The sequence below is a fragment of the Formica exsecta genome, unplaced genomic scaffold (assembly GCF_003651465.1).
Source record: "Formica exsecta isolate Colony F162 unplaced genomic scaffold, ASM365146v1 scaffold59, whole genome shotgun sequence".
In the NCBI taxonomy this organism is placed as follows: Eukaryota; Metazoa; Arthropoda; class Insecta; order Hymenoptera; family Formicidae; genus Formica; species Formica exsecta.
The window spans coordinates 681,541-709,100 of record NW_021853174.1 but is presented as its reverse complement, the minus strand read 5'-3'; the positions used below and the strand labels follow the sequence as shown (position 1 = coordinate 709,100).

The window sequence follows — 27,560 nt, the reverse complement described above, 5'->3', positions numbered from 1 at the left end:
CTCTTCCTCCTCGCGCAGCGCTCGCAGCCGGTCCAATTCCCACTCCTTCTTCTGCTGCTCGAGTTCCCGTTCTGCCGCGGCCAGCTGTGCCGCGGAAAACGCTCCCTCTGATTCCTCGACGAATCTCATGGCATATCTCTCGATTGGAGTAAGCTAAATAAAATGTTATAGAGTCATAGAGTTAATACACAAGCATTAAGGATAGCAATAGTCGACAAAATGAAACAAAATGAAAGCGACTCGCCTAATCCAGCGAATCGACGAGAAACGTTTCTCCTACCTGAGCAACCAGATTTCGAACTTCCTGTTCCGCCTTGCTGACCTGCGTCTCGTCTTTGTCGGCGTCCTCTAGCGGAATGTTCTCGTCGAATTCGGCAAGATCGGCAACGGCTTCCGCTTTCGCAGTTCTCGCGGCTTGAACATCAAGATCCTCCTCAGCAGCGGCAAGAGCGTTCTCGAGAGCACCCATCGCCGCTTTCTCCTCCGTATGATTCGAGATGCCGCCCTGAAACGATCCTGCTGTCGGTTCCTTGCTCCAAGCTTTTTCTCGTTCCCGATTCTGCTCCAGCACCTCGGCCATTCGCATCGATGCATCGTTCTCCGTTTGATCGATGTTGAATAGATCTTGAATAGTGGACTGAAAATAATTTTATTATTATACGAAAGATAAATGGCGAACGCAAGTATTTAGTTTTTATGTAGTCGAAATATAACGCCTTCAACAACATTGATGAACAAAATATTTCACGAATGTATATTAATCTGAAATTTTCATAAATTTTATTTTATTTTTTTTAAATTTAAGTAATATTGTGATTCAAAAAAGTTTTAAACTTTTATAATAAATAAATATAAATTGCCTTAAAAAATTATTTCGCGTTTTCTTCTGAAAATATTGAAATTGAAAAGTTTTCTGATTAATAATACGAAGAAACAATATAATTCGTGCGACACAAATTTTTATTGAAGTACTTACGCTTTTAAAGTATGCCGTAGTGAAGTTTCCGCCTTCAATTGCGAGATCGCCTAACAACCTCTTCTGATTCGCCTTCTTTAGGATATTCTCTTCTACAGTCTTCTCACTGACTAATCTGAAATATAAATTGTTATCTATATTTGCCATCACATTGTTAATTAGGATTAAAAATTTCTTTTTTTTTTTTGGTTTCTAAACTTTTATTCTAATGGTTAATTATATTAAATAATACTAATAATACACAATCAAATATACATATATTATTACGTCAATACAAATTATTGTGAATTATTAATATTATTTCTTCATTATTGGTATTAATTCGCATGTATACCTGTAGATATGTACATCCCGTGTTTGTCCGATCCTGTGGCATCTATCCTGCGCTTGAGCGTCCATCGTGGGATTCCAGTCGCTGTCGTAAAATATTACTGTGTCCGCTCCCGTAAGATTCACGCCAACACCGCCAGATCTCGTTGACAGAATAAAGCAAAAAATTCGCTTATCACCGTTGAATCTCTCCATCAGAATCTGTGTGTCAAGTCATTAGCGTCGTTAGCAATTCCATCCACTATTTTTTTCTAACATTGCAATAAGAACATATCGCATACAAATAAAATTTCATATGCTTTTGTTATATGTTTAATTATCATCTTTATTATATATAAAATATATATTTCCTTTTAAAATTTATACGAAAGATTAATATGTTCTCAGTAGCCACTATTCATACTTAAAATCCTAATTAAAATCAGCATTTGAAAAATTTAGATGTCACGCGTACGCATCACTATTATTATAGCATCTCGTTAATGATATAACATATTGATCACTACCTGACGTTGATCCACCCTAGTGGTGCCGTCCAATCGTAGATATATGTGTCCGTGGAAATTCAGAAAAGCTTCCAGCACATCCAACATCCTAGTCATTTGTGTAAATATTAAAACCCGATGATTTTCGATCTTCAGCTTCCTCAACAGACGATCCAACGATTGTAACTTGCCACAATCATATTGGATAAGTCTGGGATCAGGGAATTGCGTGAGCATGAGACTCGAGATCGGATGAAACACTGCCGATTTTGGTGATAGTTGTCTTTGCAGTTCAGTCCGCAGTTGACGTTCGTCCCACAATTTGTGAGGTGGTGGATGAGACACATGGAATCGAGGCGTCGGCGCGCGCACAGCCGGTACGTGGACTACAAATCTACGGATATATCGAGAAAATTTATCTTATTTCAGAAACAATATACTATTTATTTTACGTTATTTTACATCAATAACTATAGACGTAAAATAATGTAAAATAAATACACATAAAATTGTATTCAGCGATTAATTTCAAGTGGCCGTTGACAGAAATTTAGTTCGCGAGATTTAAGTAGCTGAACATTTAATAATGAAAATTCAAAAAGATATATAATTAAGTTTTTGCTATATACACAAAAACATCAATCCGACATTAATAAAAAAAAAATCTGATGAATATTGATATGGACCTGAAGAATTGTGATTCGTCAATAATATTATTTAATTTATGTATTATATCTCGTATATCAACCTTTCAAAGACTTCTTTTAGCTCTTCAACAATCTGCTCTGTACTCTTGATGGCTTCAGCGAGCGCCTCCGTCCGTGAAAAGAACTGCTTGCGAGTACGAATGTTTTCCTTGGCCGTCGTACAGTGCACCCAACCGTTGTGCCAGCGACAAGCCGTCGTAGGCTTGCCAATTCTTAAAGCCATGAAAACATCTTCACCGTAAAGCGGACACGCCGCACATCTTCGCTGATTGATGTCTGCCGTGAGGCACAATTTGGCCTGTCTTCTCTGCCGTCTTTCCTCCTCCAGCTGCGGCTGTAAAGCGATCAATAATATTAAAGTCTCTATTATCTAGATATCAGAGCATTTAACGAGGAATAATTAAGGATATTTCTATCTATTAAATAAAAATTTTATATTCTTTGCAGGAAAAAAATTAAACAAAAATTATTTGGATAAAATTGACTTAATGTGAGTATTCGAAAGTTAAACTACTGATTCTCTATTTTTTAATTACCCTGACAAAGAATCAATATTTTATAGACATCTGTTAACTTACCAAGTGAAATTCGGATTTGGGCTGTTCGGATTTACTCTGCGCCTTACTGGTTTCCTTCTGAGCTTGTCTGGTGACGATGCTACGTATCGATGGCGATTGTTGTTGACTGGATTGCTGTTGGCTATTTCCGCCCGATGGTGACTGCGAAGCGGTGACGTTCAGAGGAGGTACTCTCATAACGGGTCGGCCACTCGGCGTTGTCACCACACCGCCGACGACTTTGTTCACTGTCGTGGCGGCCGAGGTGGACAAACCCATCAATGATTTAGACAATACAGCGAGACGCGAACCACTGGAGGTCATGACTGGAAACGAAACTGTCGATACAAAACGTATTATTCTTCTTTTTCTCTTTTATCCGTTGATTATTGCAAACAATGGTTTAGCAAGAATACGCGAATCGCGATGACAAACCTGTGTTAGTATTCTGTTGATTCGACGTCAAAAGGATATGTCTGCCGGTAGAGGTTTGAACTAACTGTGCAAAACCAGGCACCGCTATTCTCTGGACGGAATCGCCTTGCTTAACCGTGACGGTCTGCGTCGTTAATCGTTGAATGCCATCTCTGAGGCTAGCGTTCCCCACTGTGAATCTTTGCGCGTTTGTCCCTGTCGTAGTTGACGTCACAGTGGCACTTTGCGGATTATGTCCCAGCGTTGCCACGGGAATAGCTATTTTACAAAAATTTAAATTCAATATACATATATGTATTTTAAATTATGTATAAAATATATATATATATATATATATATACATATATCACATTTATCATTGCAGATAAATTTGCTGTTTACGTTAAAATTAATACGACTATTCCTCTCCATTTTTCAGACATCATATTATAAAAATATAAATATAGTAAAAAGAATGGAAATATTCAGATTTCCGCGTTTAGCTACAAGAAGTGATAGTTTTGAATAATTGTATCCTTAGTTTTAGAATGCTTATAAATGGTTAGATTATAAACAAGCTGGTTCAAGGAATAATTGATCTAGCATCACTGCAAAAATGATTGCCTAGTGAGAAACAGCAGCAATCACTGATTAATGATGCACACAATAACGCAAACAATTTATTCGTTTCATGTTCTATATGCATAATTATGTCAAATATAAGACAAAAATAAATTCAGACATATGTGAAATATGAGAAAATTACAGGTACAAACTTTGGAAATGTTAACAATTCAAAGATAAAAAAAAATATATATATAAAAAAAGATTCAAATCATCTTTCTTATCGAGTTATAAGCAATTTTAAAAGCTTCTTCACACAAATTATTTTATATAATGTTCAATCAATAAGTTTCATGTAGACAATTGAATAAGAAAAATTAAATATTTTTTGATATAGAAATGTTTTATATAGAAATTCTACAAAAACATTTGATAAAATTTTCGTCAAGAGAAATTTCAGATTGTTTGCAAAACTCATATAGGTAACATTTATACTTCCAAGTTTGGAAAATATTATACAAATAAAAATATCATTCAAAGGTACATAACTAAAAAGTGCAAAATAAAAAAAAACAAGAGTAGCTTACCTTTCACGCCAGCCTGATGTGGCACCAGTTGCACGGAATATCCTTGCAATTGTTGACCACTCGCAACTCTCAATGTAACACCTAAGAATAAAAATATTTGCATTTCGCATTTAAAACAAAAAAGATTAATAATATGTATTACAATTTTATTATATATATTACAGTTTAAATACATCAATTAAATCGCTAAGAAATTTTAAAAAAATCAATTATATTTTGATATTAATTTGCATTTCTCTTGGCTCGCAAAATAATTTTGCCACTAATGAGACTGCTAAAATGTTAATATAATAAGATATCAGCATCATTCTAGACCTACCTCGTCCTGAACCAGCCTGACTAGTATTTAACGATTTTATTGAAAGAGATGTACCCACTCTTGGCGTGGGTAATACTCCAGCAAGATTCTTCAATCTAGTTGGCGTTTGCTGTTGTTGGTGTTGCTGTTGTGTATTTGACGACTGTGGTTTCGCTTGATTCGACAATCTAACATTGATCTTAATCCGGCCGGACGGACATCTCGGCGTCGGTTCTGGCTGGCTATCTATTTCCTCTATAAGCTTTCTGGGCGTTTGCAATCGTTTCATTCTGTGCGCAACGAATGCACTGAGCGTCAATTCCAGATCTAACAGCAAAAAGTTCAAACTGGACAATTGGATGTGCTGCAAAAGTCAAATCACAATTCGCAAAGATCGAATAACAATTGATTGTAATAAAACAAGAACATTGTGAAACGGTCATTGTTTTACCTTGAAGGGATCGTAATCGAACACGCTCCAAACCAATGAGGCGGTCAGAAATTCAAGTGCCTCCATTTGAAACGGGGAAACGGTCGGTCGCACCTCGAATAAGTTCGGATGGTTACATACTTTTCGTAATTGCATTAATACATTAATCACACTCAACAGATTTCCGCTGGCGAGTGTTTCCTTCGTCCTTTAACAAAATACGGAAATTGGATTTTTTGATATACTAATAACACATTTTTATTTATATTACATTTTACTGTATAATAAAAATAAAATATTTTATGTATAAACAAAATAAAAGAAACATTACTTTCAATTAGAGAAAAATAAAGTATTTTTCGTCTTTCATCGTTAATGTTTGAGCGCAAATTTGAGCGTTAAAGAATTAACTTACTTGGCTCTCGACATAAAGTCATCGTACAGAAATCTCTGACGTTTTGACAAACGACACATGATCACGTGCTCATATTTTTTTGGCAATTGTTTTTCCACCTCGATTTTCAGTCGTCGTAAGAGAAATGGCCGCAACACCTACGGAGAATGTTGTTAATATTAAATATATTATCATAACAAATTTAATGTGTCATATATATTTATGCTGAATAAAAATTATTCAAATTTCTTTAATAATGTTATAAACCAAAAAAAAAAAAAAAAAAAAAAAAAGAAAAACGATAAATATCATTAATAATTTATTTACAAGAGATAACCTCAATTCTCATTAACGTAACCGAGATAGGAGAGGAACGTAAAAAACGATATCGTGAAAAGAAAAAGAATTTCTCATACAAGACCACACATATGTGCGTTGACATGACTCTAGAGTGAAAAAAAAAAAAAGAAAAATTTAAAAAAAAAAAAAAAAAAAAAAAAAAAAAAAAAAGGAAAAATGAGAAAAGATAAAAAACTACGTACAGACCTTATGGAGACGACGGATTATATTCTCGTTGTATTCGCTATTGCCTTCGATCATGCCTGTAACAGGATTGCTAAACCATTCCTTAAATTCGCGATGAGATTGAAATACATTAGGCATAAGAAAATGCATCAAAGACCACAGTTCCATTAAATTGTTTTGAAGAGGTGTACCGGTAAGAAGTAATCTCCTGCAACAAGTAACGAAAAGCGATGCAATAATGCTGAGAGAGAGAGAGAATGAAACAATTTCTATTACTTTCAATTGAATAAATTAGTGCAAAACTTCTTCCAATTCATCCAATTTATTCTTTAAAATCTCAGAAAAATTAAATAAAATTAATTTTCTGAAATTTATCTAACAATAAGAGAAATTTAAATCTAATTTTTTCAATCTTAAAATTAACTTTTATGATGTCTATATATATATAAAAGCTAGGTCACTATTATATCGAATCTTTGAAATCAAGATAAACTTATGCGAACAAATATAATGCTCTAACAATAATTGAAGTTTTATTAAAAAATTAGAAAATTAGTAAAAATAATTCTTAAAAACGTAGATTAAATTATTATTACTGAGTTTTTCAATTAATAACCTCGGCATATTCGAATATGTTATTACAAATATTTTTATCTCTAATATTTTAAACTGTATATATATGATTATCACAAAAATTATGAATTAAACTCTATCACACTTAACTAAAATATGAAATAATCTTGTAATAGATTAGTTACCGTTGTGTTTGGAAGTTTAAGAGCAACTGCCATCTCTGCGATTTGAAGTTCTTAATATTCTGTGCCTCATCCAAGATGAGATACTTCCACTTCTTCCGTCTAAAACTTTGGTGATCCTGTATCACTAATTTGTAGGATGTAATGCATATGTGAAAAGCGTTCGGTTTCGTCCAACCTGTGAACGTTGAAAAACAAATTATACTTCGTATAAATTTAAACAATAATCTTTCAATTAAATATTATTGAATTAAATAATTTAATTGTTTCTCCCGACAGGATTCGTATGTCAGAATGTCAGATTGACCTTTGACACGCGAGTTTTTATAGAGAATTTTATTATTTCGCTGTACTATAAAACAGATATCGGCCATATCGAACTAGTATCTGTTGTCGGCAGCGAGTAACGTCAATAAATCATAAGTCAAAGATAAAAAGAAATATATAAAGATATAAAAATTTTACATGGAAAAGAAAAATCTTTACAGAGAATATTTTACAGTGACACTTATATTTAATTCATTATATATTGTTACCTGTTCTCTTTTGTTTCCTCTCTTTTTGCGTCCCATAATACGTCAGTATCTTGAATCCGGGACACCACTTTTTGCATTCCATTTCCCAATTGAGCATCACGGAGGTCGGTACAATTATAAGATGCGGTCCCCAATTTCCCTTCTCACAGGCTAAATGCGCCAATAGCGCGATGGTCTGTATAGTTTTACCTAGACCCATCTCGTCCGCCAAAATACCATTTAACTTTCTATCATACATAGTGACAAGCCAATCCAATCCTATATGCTGATACTCGCGAAGGGAGTGTTTCAACAAGAAAGGTATTTTAGTGACAACCTGAAAAATAAAATGTAACGTCAATGAACACATGAGAAATAATATATAAGAACTAGATTCTATACAAAATGTCATTACAAGTCACAAATTTAATTTTATTCAGATTCTTTGAACTATGTTGACAGAATTTATCATCTATACGTATTTGTTTCAAGTCTTTATTATCTATTAACAATTGATAATTTGAAGTTTACTTCACAAAAACAACTTCTGATTTATAATTCGAAAATTATTGATGCTTGGACGTTTTAAAAAAAAATCAGTCAAAATTTATCAAATGTATGTTATTAAAGATTGATGTAACATAGTGAGATAATCTGTATAGAATTTATTAATAATCTTGTAGTGATTATTTTCCAGAATAAGATAGATATACATTTATTCACAAGAAAACTATCACTATTAATATTCCTTTCGTAAATGATAATGAGCAAAATTACTGCTTCATCACCTTGGATCGAAAGGATTATTTACCAAACATTATTTAAGTTTCTTGATACAAAATAAAATAATTAAAGTATAGAAACAAAAATTTGCAACATATTGTATATTCTCATATAAATTATAAAACTCCTAGAGAATTAATTTCACCCTATTAAAAATTATCGAGACATTAACATATAAAAAATAAAATCTTATTTTTCATTTAATTTCAATAGACTACATTATAATAAAATTTTTGTTTTAAATTCATTTGTTAAAATATCAAATGTTGAACGTTTACAAATTGTAAAAAATTTATAAAACCATAAAATCATGAGACACAGTAACGTCTCGCACCAAGTCAAGCGCAGCAGCAGCGAGGCACCTCCCCGTGTATCTACACGCGAGTCGGCCAATTGAGAATATCTTAGATTATAATTTTAGATATTATCTTAGATTATAAATTTTTAAATTATATCAAATTAAATTCGATATGCATACACGCACAAAATTAGCTATTTTCTGAGCGAGTGCTTTGTATATTCTATTAGTTTTCCTACAATTCGAACCGTAGTCTTTCATTTCATAAAGAGTTTTATCATTAGCAGCGTTAATAATTTTTTGGTCGTGCGGTTAAAGGTATACCGTCACGTTTTTATATAACATAAGATTAATTAACTTTTATAAATAATATGTAATTACATGTACATTTGATCAAGAATCAAAGTGACAGGAATTAAAATTGTAAATTATTGTTTTGTTGCGCGATTTTTCTCTCTCTCTTTCTCTCTTTATAAGCAATAATTATTTCTTTAAAAATACTTAAAGTTAAATTATATTTCGTCCGATGTTTTATCGACGATCGTTTAATAACTAATTCTATAATTTAAAATACTTGTACAATTTAATATTCCGCATATAATTATATATGTTATAGAACGTAAAATATTTCGGCAACGAATTATGAATGGAATTGGGAATTGGAATTCGGCCTTTGCGTATAACGCGCTATTGTTTACGTTTTTTGTTTATTGATTACTATTGTTATTATTCGCATGGCGACATTGGAATAGTATTATAATAGTGGGAGACGCTCCGTCAAATATTCCTTTCTTACTTGTTATCTTTCGCATGGCGACACTTGAGCAATAAAGTAGTGACAGGAAACGCTTCTCGCGCTAATGTTTACGTGCCTCGGCATTGTTATCATTCGCGCGGCGACACTCGAACAGAAACATAGTGGTGCGAGATGCTCCGTCAAATTTCTTTTCTCATGGCAATCGCGAAAAGTATCGCGAAATAATTTGCTATAAATAATTAATAAATCGCGAAGTATCGGGAATGTGAGCAGCAAACAATGATAAATTAATATGATTAATGATTAATTATCTTTTATATATATTATATATGTTAAATAATACGTAACTCTCTCCCGATGATACTTAGAGTTAAAAATATTTCGTCCGATACTTTATCGTACGACACTTTTTAATTATTTAAATATAATTCAAATTGAGAACGCGCAATCGTATCACAGGATCAAGTAATTAATATAATGAAAGCTTTCTGTGATACATCTATCGTTTAACAGATAATTAATTAATTTATAACTTAAACTACTTCTATATATAATATTCCGCGTATATATATATATATATACGTCATAGGATGTGAAATATTTCGGCAATGTATTATCAATAACAAGGTGTTCGGCTTTGCCGGCGTAAACATTAGAGTGCTATTGTTTACATTCCTTGATTCTATTATCATTCACGCGGCGACAGTCGAGTAGGAAAGTTTGATGCGAGACGCTCCGTCAAATTTCTTTTTCAAACGCGAACGCGACAAGTATCGAGAAATATATAGTTTGATATGATTAATATAATTAGTAATTAATTATCTTTTACATACGTTAAATCATATCTAATTATATTATATACACGTCATAGCGCATAAAATATTTCGGCAGTGAATTATCACTACCATGATATTCAGCCTTGATGGCGTAAACAATAGCGCGCTAATGTTTATATATTACGGCTTTGTTATTATTCGCACGATGACACTCGAGCAATAAAGTAGAAGTGCAAAACGCTTCGTATAAACAAATTCCTTTTCTAAAAGCGATCGGGACTAGTATCGAAACATAATTCACTATGATTATTACAATTAACTATTAATTAACTTTTGATAAACGACATAAAATTGTGTCGCGACGATAAATCTTTTTCGAATCACGATCATCTATTATTGCGAGTAAAAAGCAAATGGACAAGCATAAAAATTATAAATTATCGTTTCATTACGATCCCTTTGATTATCGATTTTTTCGGATAATAATTACTTCTCTAACAATGTTTAGAGTCAAATATATTTTGTATATACTTTAATTTTCCTAAAATGCAAGTATAAATTAATTATTAATTAAACAATTGCTTTATAACAACTTTTCATTATTTTAATCTTTCGATCTTACGATCCATGTTATTGTGTATATACTATATTTATCAACATTAGAGAAAGAGCTCTCTCTCTCTCTATTTTATCTTTATTGAACCGTAAGACAGAGGATCTTACGAGAAGTACGATTCGCTCGACGTTTACACGAAGTCCAAGTCAGTATCTAAAGAGATAGCATTGTTGTAACGAGTAACGCATAATTTTGTACTTCGTATAAACGTCGAGCGAATCATACTTCTTATAAGTTGCTCTGTCTTACGGTATAATAAACTGCGTATCTCATGTGATTGTTCCGTGATCGGGAGTGCCGTGCAAAGTATCTCGCGATCGTTGTGTATACGGATAATCATAATTAATCGTGTTTTCACGAGTGAATGTGAATGCTACAACGAAACAGCAAAGGATGAGCAAAAGTGAAAAAGGAAGTTTACGTGACGGACAGACCAACGATATGTGGTAAGTAATTCATAAATTATGTATAATTTTTATTATTTTAAAAATAGACATATTGCTCATTCAAGCCACTATAAAACGTAAACTATGAACGATAGCGTCATGCTCGTGGTGTGAGAAAGTTGCCAAAAAAACCCACTACATAGTGTCACAAAGCGAATGACCTCATGCCATCGCATTCGGGCGCTTTTTTAAAGTTTGGTTTCATTATGGACAGCCCTCGCATTATGTATGCGTGCACGCGAATTATAATGCGCGCTGTATATATATACTGTGTGTGCATTGGATATACAAAGAGAATAAACGCGATCGCGAGCGTAAATTACAGTGTTTTACGCGTATATCTTATGGATAGAATGCATGAATGGATATAATTCGCATGCGGTGATTAGAAGAAAACACAAAATGACGAGGCAACGTGTGGTGAATTTTATATACATGTATACATATCTATACTTTGAATAATAAGATTTAATAAAGAGAAATTAAGAAGATAAACGTAAAAAGACTTACACTAGTGGTGAGCAATGTGTTTCCTTTAGGCTGAATGCTCTCGGCCAATGCGGCAACGTTATCCATCTCGTTACGAGCGTCTGAATGATCGTCTGAAATCTATAACAAAAAATAATCACATGTCATGCGAAAAAATTACAAGGAAATACATGTGTGTATATATATATATATATATATATATATATAAAATAGAAAAAAAATTGATTCAAAAGCAAAAAATAACTCAATACAAACCCGTCAATTTATAGTGAGCTTGATGATGTAATAACTGAGGAAATTAAGAATTCGTGCATGTGTGTGTGTAACAAAAATCTATTATTACTCACTCTGCTATCCGATTGTTTTTCAGATGGATCTTCAAGGAGAGATTGAAGTCCTACATCTGCCTCGGCATCGCTCTGAGTCCGAATCTCTTCCTCGTCGCTCTCGCGATCACTCTCTTCACTCTCGTTCTCGCTACTGGTTGTTTGGTCTTCGGTTTCCGGAGCCGCTTCCTTGTCACTGTTCTCTTTATCTGTACCTAAAAGAGAATGAAAAATAGCATTTGATTAAATTCGATTTGCTTCGTTTTTTAGCAATAATACTATATATGATTTTTAAAATTTTCTCAGACAAATGCCTCATTTTACAGCACAGAGGGTAATCGAGATAAATGAAAACCAAATATCTCGCACCATCAGGATTGGTAGTACTATCATCACCGTAATATATAATTTATACAAAAAAAGCCTTTATATAATTACAAAGCTTTTACATATAATGTAATAATAAATACAATTATAATAATTACCTTCAACCTCCACGTCCACATCCACGTCCATCAACATGTCCGACATATTTGCATATTTGGCCGCAAGTTCTTCAATAGACATTTCGTTGTCAGCCTAAATGAAGACGAGCATATTTTTATTCTACATCTATACAATGTGGCAAAAAAAAAAAAAAAAAAAAAGAATTACAATCGTCCATTTATTTTTCAATATTAAAATAATTAATAATTACAAAGAAAAACTATACACCTTAAGCTCATCGAGTTCCCTTTTATGATCGATCTCTCCCTCGAGTCTCTCCTCTTCCATGATAGTATCTTCTTCGTCTGAGGATTCACCAGATGCCGCGACGAAATCTGCATCCGCGTCAGTTGCTTCCTTATTGTCCTATAATAAAAATTGTAAAATCTCGTTTAATCTTTCCCGCAGCAGATTGATTAAAAAATTGCAATTTTAATCAATTTAAAAGAGAATTTCATATTTTTATATTAAAAATTTATATTAATAAAATTTTCCATTAAAGTGGTTTAAAACAACTTTTAAAACAATTTTTATAACCTTTAGCTGTTTTGGGATAATTTTGCACAAAAAAGAAGATCGTTCTGCAAAGTATTTATCATATCAAAACACATTGTTTTTATTAATACATTAAATAAAGAAATTTGCAGCAACATCTTTCCTCTTTGTGTAAAATTGAAAAAATGAATTGTGTAAGTTTAAAAAAATGAGATATGCACAAATAATTTTTTTTTTACTCCTGGTCTTAAACATACATTTTGCTCCTCTTCGTTTGTTGCGTTTTGCGGTGATAAGCTTTTGTTGCAATCCTCCAAATAATCTGGCGGCAAATCTTTCAGAAGATCTTCCAGAGGTATTTCCGATTCTCTCTTCAATAATTCCACTTCCTCTTTATGATTGGTCGTTAATTTCATTTCCTCTTCGGCCTTAGCTATAGTTTCCTCGTCATCATCTGAACTCTGATTTGGCTGGAATTCCTCTGTAATGTGCGTTGCATATATTATACAATCTAAAATAATTTATATAATACAATAAGATTACAGTAAATTTATAATAAAGATAAACTAAATAGGAATTTAATTTAATAAATAGTACGTGATTTAAAAGTAAAATAGTTTATGCACAACATAATTGAAAATAAAACCTATTATGTAATTAAAATAATTTATACAGGGTGTCCGACAAGTAAGTGACCAAACGAAAGGTGGAAGTAGATTGGGTCAAACTGAGTCGAAAAGTCCTGAACCATTTTTCTTATAACGCTTAATAAAGGAGTTATTATTGAGTAAAGTCTGGTCAATCAGCGCCAACCTTTAGCACGTCGGTGAGCCGCGCGCCGTGAAGTGTACGCTGCCGCATATTACCAGGCGCGCGGTTCACCGACGTGCGCCCGGCTAAAGATCGGCGCTGGTTGGCCAGACTTTAATCAATAATAACTCCTTTATTAAGCGTTATAAAAAAAATGGTTCAGGACTTTTCGACTCAGTTTGACCCAATCTACTTCCACCTTTCGATTGGTCACTTATTTGTCGAACACCCTGTATACATAATCTATTAAACATTATATAATCAAAATAATATTTAAGCAATCTATTATATATACAGAAGAGATTTAGTTGAAATAATTTATATGCAACTCAGCGCACAGTTTAAGTAAATTAATTTATCCAGCCATTAAGTTCAAAAGCTCGTTCTAAGCTCCAAAGTATATGCACGTCTTTCATAAATTATAATAATAAAAGCTATTAAATTAAGAATTTTATACAATATTATTACATAGTTCTACAGAATAATTATACAATATCATAATTAAAAGTTTTACGATGTAAATTTTACTGTTATAAAATAACTTTATCAACAATAATTTTTTGGCATCGAAATGTGTTATCAAGTTATTATAAATGTTAATATAATTATTAACATCATGTTATACATAATATTAATGTTACAAACTATTTTATTAATTATATACCTTCATATAAAATTAATTTTTCTTTATATTATGAATTAAACATACCATCAGAATGACATTTTCCCTGCGGAACTGGCGAAGAGATGCGCGAGCTATTCATGGAAGCTGGAATACTTTGTGAACCATCGGTCTTGTTGAGACCTTCTGTCAGCCATGTGGAATATTTTTCTGTTTGACCCACAATGAAATTCAAATGTTGATCTAACGCCTTCTTTCGTTTTTCTTCCAACCTCGTTTGCTGTTTATATTCCACCAACTGGCAACAAATTACAAAAAATATATTTTAAATTTATTTTAAAAAATTTATATTTAATGTTTTTTTAATCCTGTCTTAATATTGTTATTAAAATTATTAATAAGAATTTTCATCTGCTCAAATTAAAAAGCATTTACGAGATATCGCGTTTATGACATAATCGATATATGATTGTAATTTGATAAAATAGGTGTCCTGCACTAAATTCTTTGGTTGAATTTAGGAAACTAAACAACCATACACAATGCGCAGACTTTGCTGTTCCCACAACGAGCACACGCTTCTGATAACGATACATCAAGAAGGTCGGCTTAATTAGTGTGGGGTAATAGCAGAATTAAACCGATCTATTTGTATAAAAGAAAAGAAATATAACATAATAATGGTAATAAAATTTAAAACAAATATAAACAATTTTTTCATCGATCTAAATCGATAAATTATGATACATTAATTGATTATTTAAAATCTTTAAATATTAATTTTATTATTTTTGTTCTAGCTCACCTTCTCGACATTCGTCCAAAAGGTTTTAATTTCCTTTGCGACGAAGCTAGCAATTTTTTTCAATCGGAGTTCCTGCGATTTCTCGGCCTTCTGCGCTTGAATCGCCTTCTCCTGAAAGTACTTTTGCACCATTCGCGCACATTTCTTCGCCGCAGCTTTCTTCCATTTGCGCTCCTGGGCAAAGTCGGCAGCCAACCACACCATCTCTTCCAGCAAATAATCCCAATGGGCTTTGGTTCGAGCTGGTTCCTGCACTTTAGGTAATCGCCGCTCTGACCATAATCCCTCACGTTGCAACTCAGCGATCCTCTGCATCACGTATGCCTCCTGTATTCCAATAATCGTAGTCATTATCATAAAATGTTTAATTTTAAATATAAAAATAATATATCCGATTTTTTCGAAACACGTACCACAATTAAATAATAAAATAATTAATAATAAAAATAATTCAAAATAATTTAATAATAATTTAATTCATTAAAATTTTTACACATTCAATGAGATATTGATATTGATATTTTATATATGCTTTTTATATTGCAAAAAGATAGTATTCAGAACCAATTATTAAGGATATGACAATTACCTGTTTAGCCTTTTCCACAATTTGCTCCTGATTGTTCGTGATATCACAGGAAGTAATTACAGTAGTAGGTGTAGACAACTTAACGAGCTTAACGACAGGCTGGGGGTTATTGAGCGCAGTGGTTGTCGTAGGCGTTTTCGGGGTGACGATGGTGGTTATTGACGACGATGGTTTTTCCATCACCGGACTCGGGGCAGTAATCGTGACCGCTGGCTTCGACGGTTCCGTAACTACCGGTGTTCCACCTGAAATGGTAACATGATTAAAAAGATTGTTATAATATATATGATGTAAATTTTATATATATTTATATATATATATATATATAAAATAAAATAAAATAAAATGAAATAAAATCGAAGAGCTGGCAAACATAGTAGCGATACATAGTAGCGTATATAACACCGATAAATAGTAATTTATTTGCTGAAAAGTGAGTCATTGGGTTTTAGAAGCAATTAATCTCAACGGTCAATGTATCACTCTTTACTAAAAAAATTTTTCTTAAACATCCGCATTTTTTTACTTATTTGCGAAATTATATCGATTGCTTACAAGCTATCTTAATCCGCCATTCATTTCTTTTTTACATGTTTACTGGCACAAGATGGATACTCGTGCTGTGATACACATTTCTTTGTATTATCACATTGTTTTATCACTTTTTAATTTTTTTTAAAATTAAATAATGATTGCTAAATATATATTTATAGCATAAACAGATATTTATGGCAGAACTATCTTATTACATAACTCAGATGAAACTGGAGAACAACATTTTATAGATCTATTTATAGATCATTTTATAGATATCTTTTAGATGAGAATAAGATTTAAAAATATAAATACAAGATAATATAATATGGTTACAATAACTTCCTTTGCTTAAATAGAATATCATAATATATTTCAGGCAATAAGAGAGATTTTGAGATATTTTGAATAATTTATATAGATTGACAACAATAAAATAATTTATAATAATGAGAATAGTAAACATTAATGCTAACTAAAATAAAAATAAACGTTAGAGATTATGAATAGAGAAAATAAAAATAATAACTTTATTATTTTTGAAATCACATTTTCATTAAAGAAATGAAGCTTAAATTCATAATATTTCTAAATCTCAGTATTCTGAATATCAAAAGCATTATATATCTCACGCGTATAATAACGGTAATAATAATAATAAATCTTTGACAACATTGAAGATTCCACAGGACAGATAAAAAACAAGATGATATATGTCTACAAGGTCGACAATAACTACCAAAGCGAGAAATGAAATCGTCATGAAACACGTCAATTAAGATAAAATAAGCTAATCGCTTCCATTTGCATCTGAGAGAATGTAGGTGTATGTGTGTGATACCGAAACAGCAAGGAATAGATGTACATTGTTTTTACCAAGCTTCAAATAAAAACATGCGTTTGCATTTGATAACAATCAGGACGATCGCCACACAGAGTATTGTTGTACAGTTACATGTAACATGTTATTTATTCTTGTTCAATTTGTTCTACAAAATTGGCATAAAGTAAACATACAATGAAAAAACATATTGTAATATGTGACTTTGGATACATAATAAGTGTTTTCAGCTAAAATTCATTTTACTTATTTTTTATATTTTACTTTCTGCCAATTCTAGTATATTTTATACAGCTAATTTATTCGAAAAGTGAAAGTACAAGTTTCTATATGTCTTTAATAGCAGTAGCGAGGTCTTTTTTGGCGAGCGTCTCCCGATCATCATTCAAACAGTTCAAGTTAAGTGTACGACAGATATAATACAGAAATATAACGCATGAAAACAATCAATTTCATTAAGATTTTCATAAGAACTCAGGGATTTGGAGCAACTAACAAATTGCCCGAAAGCGAAACCAATATACGGAGCGACTTAAAGACACGAAGAAACGAACACGGCAGGCGACCTACAGTAATCACCTATAATGAGCGTAGGTGCTAGAGTAGAAGCGGATGGAGGATGAACGGTGATTGACGGTGAAGACTGGATTGCCGCTCGGAAGGCAAATACCATGCCATGGCGGCCCCCTTGAGGCCTACCTGGTACTTGTCCTAGTGCGCAAATGATCTTTTATTCGGTATACAATAACCGGAGTTTTTTATTCATAATAATGAGTAGGAATTAAAATATAACACGAATGAGAAAACGCTTGATCCTTTGTTAAATAATTAACGTTAAAGAAATATTTTTCAAGATGATGCAAGATTCCTTCTAACGCTGAATATAGAGAAAGCATGGATATAAATATGCTGAAGATGGATTAAAAAACTATCCAAAACGTACATTTTTAATGCACATTAGTTAATAAAATTTAAAAATAAGTTCGCGCCTTACAAGGGAAGTCCACCTGAGTGTAAATTTGTTTATCAATTTCATTGGTCTTAGCTAATAAAGCACCTTTCAAAGTATAACATGCTAAATCCACAGGCTAATGTAACGCCTAATAATCGGGAAATAGACCCGGGATAATTCGGCTAGGCTGGGAACATGTGCTGGGAACAATGCATGTATATCGTTTGTCATGTGCATTCGATGCATTGTATTGGGTTAGAAAGTGGGCAGTGCCCTGGGAGAGGACATTGTGTTCCCAGCCTAGCCGAATTATCCCGGGTCTATTTCCCGATTATTAGGCGTTATATTAGCCTGTGGACTTAGCATGTTATACTTTGAAAGGTGCTTTATTAGCTAAGACCAGTGAAATTGATAAACAAATTTACACTCGGGTGGACCTCCCATGTTAGCTCTTCTTCCCGTCTTCCCGCTTAATTGTTCTTGTCCTGAGCCTATTACTGTTATTATCTCTTTAAATTGTAACGATGTCCAAATATCTCCAAACATATTTAAAAAAATCATCTCTAGCAAAATCGTCTAATATGATAAAGATATTGTTATACCTAATAAATTATTATCTATTTAATAATACTAGTATTGATCTGTAAAACTTTTGGATAGTAAAAGCAGTGTTGTGGTTTTAACTAAAATTATTAATTGAACAATAACGCGATTTTTTATTTCAAGGAAAAAGTCAGCACCGTTTCAAATAAGCATCCACCGCAAACAATTCTAAAACAATGATATTGTGTAGCTAAATTCGCGAATGTAGTGTTACTCTCGATGAATGCATTATGAATCGAAGGTAAACTTACGGGTCAATATCGCTCAAACAATGAGTAACTAGATTTTCTTGCTGCCTTAATTATTAGACAATATTTACCTTGTTGGGTGAGCTGAGCTAAAGCCGCAGCAGGTAGAGTAGTGGAAAGCGCTATTGGCGTAACACCCGCGCCGGAGATCTTGACTTCCGCGCTTTGATTTGGGATTTGTACCATCGTAGAACCGGCGGTAACGGTTGCAACGGTGGCAGTGACAGCAGCGGTGGTAGTAGTAATAGCAGCAGCGACGGTGGCAGCAGTAACAGTGGTGACAGCAGACAACTGCGAGAAATCCGATGACAACGGCACTGTCAAATCCTCGTCATCGTCATCCGGATCGAGCGGATGCTGACGTAAAAAGTGCAAATATTGCGGCGTCGGAGGCCGTTTCTGCCAACTGGGATAGTCCATCATATTTCCGCCGATATGCAAAAAGAATAGCTCCGACACATTCTCGACGTATTTCTCCCGTACGATGCGCATCCGCCGTATCTTGTGCTCCAATATCCGTCTACGGTAGCCACTGCTATCGAACGCAACCGTTTTCTCCGTCGTCTCCGATAATTTCAATCGCTTTCTCGCCGGCGGTGACGGCGATTGCAGCCGTGTCTGTGGCGATGACGTCTGCGACGACATCGGTGTCGCAAACATGTTGCTTAATGAGGTGCGTACGAGCTTCGGCGATGTCGCTAATACTACCTTGGTGGAGTTCTGTGGCCGCGACGCGACCGACGGCGATGTACCGGCAACACTGACACTCCCGGCCACCAATCCTGCCGTGTTACGCGGTGGCGTCCCCGCAATGTTGACGATCCTCGTGACGCCGACTTGTTGCGTTCCACTTGCATTAGTCGTGATGTTATTCGGTATAACCTATTAATAAAAATACGCAAGTATTAATCGTTGTCACAGAGAAAACTTTAGCACAGAATTGTGCTAAAGTGCAAGTGTGTAAATAGATTAATTATTTAATTACAATGTAATCCGTGATTAAATAATCAATGCTTTTAATGAATAATAAAAATAATCAAAACTAAAGTAATTTTCGATAATCATCACTGAATATAATTATTTACTAATTAAGTTAATGCTTAGTTATTATAAATATTTTATTGAGTAAGCAGTAATAATAATTAATAAATAATGTACAAATAATAGAAGTTAACATAATCGCTGATTGTAATTAATTTAATACATAAATAATTTTTTTTTTAATATATACCAAATTAGATAATTAAGTTAGATAAAACATCCTGTTATACTTTATGAAAAAAATGCATTTGTTTTTTTTATTAACAAATATAAATTATATATTTTTTCACGCAACACATTCTAACTAGAAAAATTTGGTAACATGAAGACACACCTGCGTAAGACCAGGAACTTGACTCGTAATGACAAACTGTTGCCCGCTACTAGTAGAGAGCACATTGAGGCCTTGAGTAGCGAGAACTTGCTGCAGACTGACAGTCTGTTGAGCTGCACCTCCATTATTTCCTCCATTATTAGCCGCACCCCGATTAAGGGGTGGTAAAATAGGTGCACCTTGCTTATCACTCATTGCACGTTATGCTGAAAAGATAAAGTGTTGCACTGTATAATGATTCACAGTGACTTGCACCATATAAATATTCATGTTTTACTATGTATAAAGTGTAAATATTTAAATATTAATTCTTTAAAGACCCGCTTTTTTTAAATATAACATCAATATATGTACTTTAATAGAATTTATTTAAAAATATATATATTTTTAATATAATTAAATTTTTAATATATTTTCAAATTAAAGATTTTGTTATCTTATATATGTCTTTAAATACCCATCAATACATAAGTCCATTAAATCCTCGTTATATACTTGTACAACTTGATATATAATTCTTGAAATTTTTCTGCCGACAAATCTTATTAATGCATATATATTCTTAAAGGATTAATACTATATCATCTTTTTGTATTCTTATCGTAATGAAAAAATGCCTAAAAAATAAAGCTTAGAAAAGCTTAAAATTTAGAAGCAAATTTTAAAAAACAAAATTTAGAGATACTCAATACTCTATGTATTAATTTCTAAATATAGAATTATTAAGTTTAAATAAAAAAAAAAAAGCAATCTACTTGTAGATACTTCATATCTTAGCTTTCTTTTTAATAAGATATATTTGGGTATATTTTTAAAGTATGACAAACATTATATTCAAAAAGATGAAAGGATTAATTTAAAGAATTAAAACAAGCAACAATGATTTGACAATAACATCATTAAGAAGAATTTAACAATGAGAAATATAGTTAGATAAAAACTTTTGTATTAATTTTAAACGATACATACAATATGTATCTTAAATCATTAATTGAATATAGAACATCATAGATAAAAATATAGTGAAGAAATAGTGTGTATGTAAAATATTGAGACCTCAAATATTATATATACTAAAAGTATGCAGAAATAAACATGTTAAACAGATAAGCAGATTTGCAATGCAACAGAAACTTTGATCCTTTTTTAAATAATACACATTGAATATAAATAATTCTTATTCGATATATTGTAAACTATCTAAAAAAAATAAAAATAAATATAGAAATATTTCAAGCAAATAAATATATATATTAAAAAAAATACTAGTAACAATGATCTCCACGGCACGAGCTCATTCGTTTATCGAAAGACGGAAATACCTCGATTGTTCGCAAATGTAAATCGAAAGAAAAAAAATGATGAATTCGGAGTAAACGGAGTAAGACACGGCTTCGTCGATTTAAAAAAAAAAAAATAAAAAAAATAAGAGTAGATATTGCGCAGAATGCGACCAATACATACGCGAAATTCAGTATCGTACATGACGACGGGATATCGGGAATCGGCGAGTGTCAGGAGAGGAAGTGTATCATCGCGAGATCCCGGACCGGCAAACCGGACGATGGTCCGAGATCCGGTTGCTATCCGAGAAGTGCATCAAGGGATCGGTGTGCTTTATACTATCGAGGTGCCGGTGACGGGAGATCAAGACGGTGTGCAAGACGGAGATGCGCGTCGCGACGACGTGGAGACGCGCGAGGAGGCGATCTCGCCGGACACGACGAATGGCGTCGACGGGTGGGGAAGCCGCCCGACGCAACACCGCGCGGCGCGACGTGATACAAAGGAAATCTCCCGTCCGCCATGTTGGCGTTGGCTTCGGAACGACCGCGGACTTACCATAATGTAATCACAAATTTCCACGACGTAGGTGCGCCATCCACGGGAATGATCGTCACGCCCGCGATCCGCGTGGGTCAACTCGCAATTGGGTACCTCACGTAACATACGACGCATGAGCTATATCTAATATTTTACGATACATTGTCACACCGCACGCCCAAGGACGCGTACACACTTCTAAACATGGCGACGGCTGCGAGACAAATTTCGGCCGCGGCCGAAACGAGCCAGTCTCCCCTTCCCTCTCCCGAGTCGCTGTGTTTGCGCCAGTCGCGCAGAGATGGCGGCGCGCGCTCTCCCATTGGCCGGCCGTGGCCGCTGCGCGCGACAACGTGGCATTGATGGTCGCGCGCGATTGGTCGATCCGCTCGTACGTTCGAATCCATATTCCGAGTTCAACACCGTTCGTGAGCCCCGTAAGCTCGTATCGGAGACTACGCATGGAAAATTGAAGATTAAAAATTGGAATTTGACTAATCGGAATAAAAGGAGCTAAAATTTCTACCGATTAGTCAAATTTCAATCTCAATCTTCGATGCATAATCTTTTTGATAGGGATTATAGATTTGTTCTTTGCAACTGAACTTTATGCATTTTTTGTTTTTCCTCTCATCCTCTCCAATTTCTAAATATATATATTAATTATTAATTGAACTAATTATAGCGATTGATCAATCAGGATAATCCTGGCTGCTTTTATCCTGATTGGTCGAACGCTGTTTGATTTAATAGATTTTCACATGCAATCCTACATGGTGATATTTTTAGTAATTTACTAGATAATATGCGATCTAACCGGAAAATCAGATCATGTGTATATATATATATATATATATATATATATATATATATATATATATATGCCATGGCTTAAAATTCAATCAAGACAAATTGAAATTCGAGTAATCAAGTTAAAGATTTCATTGCCCTATTGATCAAATCCTCATCTTCAACCTTAGTCTATATCCTGTACAATCTAATACAGGCTTTAGCTATTCTTTTCATTTGCACGAAATTGCATTTTTTACACTCGAAATGAGAAACACGTGTTAAAAAAAGGAAAGATAAAAAAAAATAGATTGTGCATATGTATGTAATATATATAATCTATTTTTTGATTTTCTTTTTTGCAGAAAATGCTGCAAAAAAGAACAGATCTAAAGAAATCTTTTTAGCTGCATTGTATATGCTATACACTTTGTACTTTCGGAATAAAATAATCTATATTTAAAGATATCTAATGAGAAAAAAAAGGGAAGAGAGCAAACTTGAAAATGCAGATGGCTAAAAGAGAGATAAGAAGAATAGACCCTCAGCATTCACCCACATGGGAGACGATCGATAATCGAGCCGACCCGAAGCACCATCAGCCACGTGGCACACATGGAATCTCACGTTCTTTGCCTTACTAAAGTAATCGAACCGCAACATTATCTCGTATATACGTAAGTAAATATACATACCTGTGCATGGATCTCCCTCCGGGATCACTCTATCGTCACCGGTGTCGCTCGGCTCCTCGAGGTTTCGCGTTGTCGGGGCCGACGAGTGCCGCGGGGGCGCCATTCGATCGTCGAGTGCGCGCACGTGCGTCTCTGGCGAGGAGACGCGTGCCGCCGCCGGGCGGCATTTTTGCGCGCGGATACCCTCGCCGCCGCCGCGGTAACGATCGCCATTTCGGCAAACGACCGGGTCGTTCCGGGATCACCTTCGGGATCGGAGGCAGGAACAGGAACGGATCTCCCTGAATCTACCCCTCCGTCGATGCCGGGAGCAACCGCGTGCGCGTCGCGCGTTCGACGAAGTGAGCGACAACTCGGACACTCCGCGCTTTGTCCCGGTTATCGTCGATATCGCCGGAAGAGCCATCCGGAATCGCCCACACAAGTGCGCGCTTTTTGAAATACGCGCAATAAAAATCCATACGGCGGGATTTATATTAATGGTAGATTCACTCTGCGTCCGATATCCAATAGGGAAAATTTCTCTTCTAGGGATCAAAAATATCGATACGTGTGACAAATGTAATAGCGCCCTAATGTCTCTTCATACCAATTATCCCTGCGCTTCGGGGATTTTAAAGTCACTAGGATTTTCGCTCGGGCGTTATCGTGTCTAGATATTCGTGCATCGTGACTATCGGTTTAAATAATTCAAAATATGACCTAGGGCGCTCAAGCGCCATAAAGAAGAAGAAGAAATAATTCAAAATACTTCATATTATTGTTGTGATTGATGTGACATTGCTGCGAAAATTGTATTTTTTTTATGTATTAATCTCACGTTTCATTTGCTATGTAGTAGTGTTAAACAGAGGTTCGAATTGTTTCCTTCTTGTTTGCTAAAAACCTATGTTATTTCGCGTATAGATTTTAATTAGACGCTCAAACACGTCTACGTACGTTTATCCACATTTTATTTATGTAATTGTTTTAATAATTCTCATCCATTCACCCACACACACACACACATGTACGCAATATACCACAAATTCTCTGTTGGCTTTTTAGAAAAGCAAAGTCTTTCAAACTTTATTGTTTTGTTTCTTAGATAATTAATGTATGTGTGTATGTATTACAGCCACAAAGAAGAAGAAGAAGAAGAAAGATGTGTACGTACACTCAGGATTGAAGGATGATTAAATTGGACGCGAGCATTCATCCGAGTTTGTCGGAGATGGTGACAGAGAAATTGCAACGAAAAAATGTGATTACGATCGTGGATTTTGTCACGACGGATCCGATTAAACTGGCAACCTTCACCGGTCTTTCACATACGGTATATATTTAACGGATTTTTTTTTTTCTTTTTTTCTTGATTGACCAATTAAATATTACTTTACTCCAAAGAATAAATTTTGGAATCCAACTCAATTCAAAAATTAGTTTCAATCGATATTAATATAACTTATTTATATTTTTTTAACTTGAGAAAAGGAAATAAAAAATTTGGAACTTGATTCAGCACAATATTAACATTTGCAGGATATATTAGAAGTGAAGAAACACATATTGAAGAATTACAGTGGCACAAAGAGGAATGCGATTGAGGTTCTTGCAATAGAGCGCAGCTATATTCCGATCAATATAAAGTGGTATGTTTGAAATATATATTAACTTTTAATTGAGATAATGTTGATAAACACAAATACATGCAACTATTGTTTAGGAGATAGATATTTAATATTTGATTTTCATTGCAACAGTTTGGATGAATTGCTGAAAGGTGGCCTGTATCCTGGACAATTGTGCGAATTATGCGGGCCATCATCCTCTGGAAAGACTCAATTATGTTTGACAATAGCTGCTAATATTGCTGTTCAGTCAGACATCATTGTATATTATTTTGATACAAAAAGAGATTTCACCAGATTTCGATACGAAGAGATTTTAAAGGCAAAAAACTTCAGACAAGAGGTAATAACTTTAAATATTAATCAAAACATCGGCATGTTAATAAATTTAATTAATTATTAGATCAAAAATTATAACACAAATTTGAATTGAATATAATATTATGCAGCACAATGTAAATTGATTATATGTTCAATTAAAAGAAAAACAATTTTATGGAAAAAAAATAAGATCATATTTATGTAGAGTGTGAAAGTTTTTTAATATGATTGTTTATTACCTTTAAAATTTTTATACTGATAAATTTCTTACATTGCATTATACAAATGAAACTTGCCTTAATTAATACTTATTAATTTTTATTGTAAAATTCTGGAAATATAAATGTCGTATTTTTTTGTTCCAGATTATAGAAAACGTACTGCAACGTACAAAAGTCTGTCATATACGTTCGTCCCGTGACTTAATACGAGTTTTGCGCGAATTAGTAACTTTCTATAAAACAAGGAAGAATAATGTGTCGCTCGAAGAAAAAAGATTTCCTCTTGTAATTATAGATTCTTTACCAGCAGTTATCTTTAAGGTACTGATAGATTAATTTCTATTGCTGTTGTCTTCTAAAATATTTTTATTATATTTTATGCATATATTAATGCAATATGATTAGAGTGTATCAATTAATATTATTAAATAATAATATTTCTTGCCAATTTTCATAATAATTAACTTATAATTAATATTAAATTGAGTAGTATATAAAATTAGGAATTATAATAACCTTCATAGTTTTTAACAATCAGCTATTATCTTATTTCTCTGAAGGTAACACGACAAGTGCACCAGCATGATCTTGAGACGACATACGAGCTCGATGATTTGGCCGAGGCATGTCGATTCCTCACGAGACAATGCCATGCAATCGTGGTCACGGTGAATTCAGTTACCCAATGGAATTCCACCGATCAAGTAGATCCTGCCGCCATAACACCGGCATTAGGAAGATACTGGGCGAGGGTACCAGTCACGAGATTACTGATAATAAGACAGCGTAGCGAAATTCGAAAGATAACTGTTTGGAAGGATCTAAGATCAGACGAGAAATCCTGCATTGTGACAGTAAGCGATGCCGGGATTACATCACAATAAGCCGTCTATAAGGTCAGTCAATTGTTAAATATTCTAATTGATTGTTATTAAGTATTATATAAAAATTTGTTAATTATATTATTATACCTGTTTATTTTGTGTTATACGTTTCTTTTTTTTATCTTAACTTTTAAAGGATTAATAACAGTCAATAATGGAGCTACGTTCAATTTTATTTCATCTAGTGTAATCCTTTTGTCTACTTTGAATACGAATGTTCGTATCAAAGTAGCTAGCATAACTTTCATGGAAACCATTCCATATTTCCATCCTGCAATTTGATTAATCATAATAATATATTAATTTATCATGACATACATACACAGATATCGTAGTATTATTTAATATTTATGATATTTATATATACCTATGCAATTTCTTGGCCCGTTACTGAAAGGTAAGTAGCTATATTGATGACGATTAGCCATATTATGCGGAAGGAATCTATCAGGATCAAACACCAATGGATTCTGCCAATATGTTTCATTTCGATGTATTTTTATAAATGGCAGGAAAATATCAGCGCCTTTCGGTAATATAAATTCTCCTAAAACATTAAATACAAATATAAACATTGAGTATACAAAAGTTCTCGCGTGCGGAATTTTATCAGAAAACATATTTAGATCAAATTTATTATTTTCAACATTGTGCATATATTGCTTTTTCTACAGTGGAAAAAGTGCTTATACTCTCTATTTAATTAAGGCTATTTTAAAGGCACTGCAAACACTGCAGTAATTAAATTGTACACTTGGTCTAAATATGTTTTTTTAATATATATAATTTCAAGATCTTTGTTGGAAACTTTATCTACTTATTTATATA

At 33.5% G+C, this 27,560-nt stretch overlaps 3 protein-coding genes across 9 annotated transcripts in view; 1 reads left to right on the top strand and 2 right to left on the bottom strand.

Moving 5' to 3' along the window:
• The window catches only part of LOC115242325 (helicase domino), a 40,679-nt gene extending 18,223 nt beyond the window's left edge, over positions 1 to 22,456 (bottom strand). Inside the window, 27 exon segments of the mRNA XM_029818548.1 lie at positions 1 to 153; positions 281 to 637; positions 977 to 1,091; positions 1,311 to 1,507; positions 1,813 to 2,185; positions 2,540 to 2,832; positions 3,077 to 3,393; positions 3,491 to 3,748; positions 4,621 to 4,701; positions 4,940 to 5,282; positions 5,370 to 5,556; positions 5,764 to 5,900; positions 6,289 to 6,475; positions 7,026 to 7,200; positions 7,559 to 7,874; positions 11,724 to 11,822; positions 12,050 to 12,243; positions 12,514 to 12,607; positions 12,743 to 12,880; positions 13,267 to 13,490; positions 14,529 to 14,739; positions 15,247 to 15,573; positions 15,836 to 16,080; positions 17,655 to 17,921; positions 19,085 to 19,895; positions 20,389 to 20,594; positions 22,231 to 22,456. Of these exon segments, the coding sequence (XP_029674408.1) occupies positions 1 to 153; positions 281 to 637; positions 977 to 1,091; positions 1,311 to 1,507; positions 1,813 to 2,185; positions 2,540 to 2,832; positions 3,077 to 3,393; positions 3,491 to 3,748; positions 4,621 to 4,701; positions 4,940 to 5,282; positions 5,370 to 5,556; positions 5,764 to 5,900; positions 6,289 to 6,475; positions 7,026 to 7,200; positions 7,559 to 7,874; positions 11,724 to 11,822; positions 12,050 to 12,243; positions 12,514 to 12,607; positions 12,743 to 12,880; positions 13,267 to 13,490; positions 14,529 to 14,739; positions 15,247 to 15,573; positions 15,836 to 16,080; positions 17,655 to 17,921; positions 19,085 to 19,895; positions 20,389 to 20,583 (6,294 nt within the window). The 5' untranslated portion in view covers positions 20,584 to 20,594; positions 22,231 to 22,456.
• A 966-nt stretch (positions 22,457 to 23,422) lies between these two features.
• Positions 23,423 to 27,560, top strand: part of LOC115242324 (DNA repair protein RAD51 homolog 4) — a 6,952-nt gene continuing 2,814 nt past the window's right edge. The window contains exons 1-6 of one of the 7 annotated variants that reach the window (XM_029818545.1): positions 23,423 to 23,678; positions 24,814 to 25,011; positions 25,218 to 25,327; positions 25,439 to 25,649; positions 25,993 to 26,169; positions 26,409 to 27,069. In XM_029818545.1, coding sequence (XP_029674405.1) covers positions 24,868 to 25,011; positions 25,218 to 25,327; positions 25,439 to 25,649; positions 25,993 to 26,169; positions 26,409 to 26,732 — 966 coding nt within the window. In that variant the 5' untranslated portion in view covers positions 23,423 to 23,678; positions 24,814 to 24,867 and the 3' untranslated portion in view covers positions 26,733 to 27,069. Of the gene's footprint in view, positions 23,679 to 23,702; positions 24,121 to 24,253; positions 24,706 to 24,813; positions 25,012 to 25,217; positions 25,328 to 25,438; positions 25,650 to 25,992; positions 26,170 to 26,408; positions 27,070 to 27,560 lie in introns of those variants that run through there. The other 6 variants (XM_029818546.1, XM_029818543.1, XM_029818541.1 and 3 more) reach the window with 6 other exon arrangements.
• LOC115242326 (cytochrome P450 4C1-like) overlaps positions 26,814 to 27,560 on the bottom strand; it is a 3,709-nt gene continuing 2,962 nt past the window's right edge. The window contains exons 11-12 of the mRNA XM_029818549.1: positions 27,100 to 27,279; positions 26,814 to 27,003 (exon numbers count right to left, since the gene is read on the bottom strand). Of these exons, the coding sequence (XP_029674409.1) occupies positions 26,834 to 27,003; positions 27,100 to 27,279 (350 nt within the window). The 3' untranslated portion in view covers positions 26,814 to 26,833. The remainder of the gene's footprint in view (positions 27,004 to 27,099; positions 27,280 to 27,560) is intronic.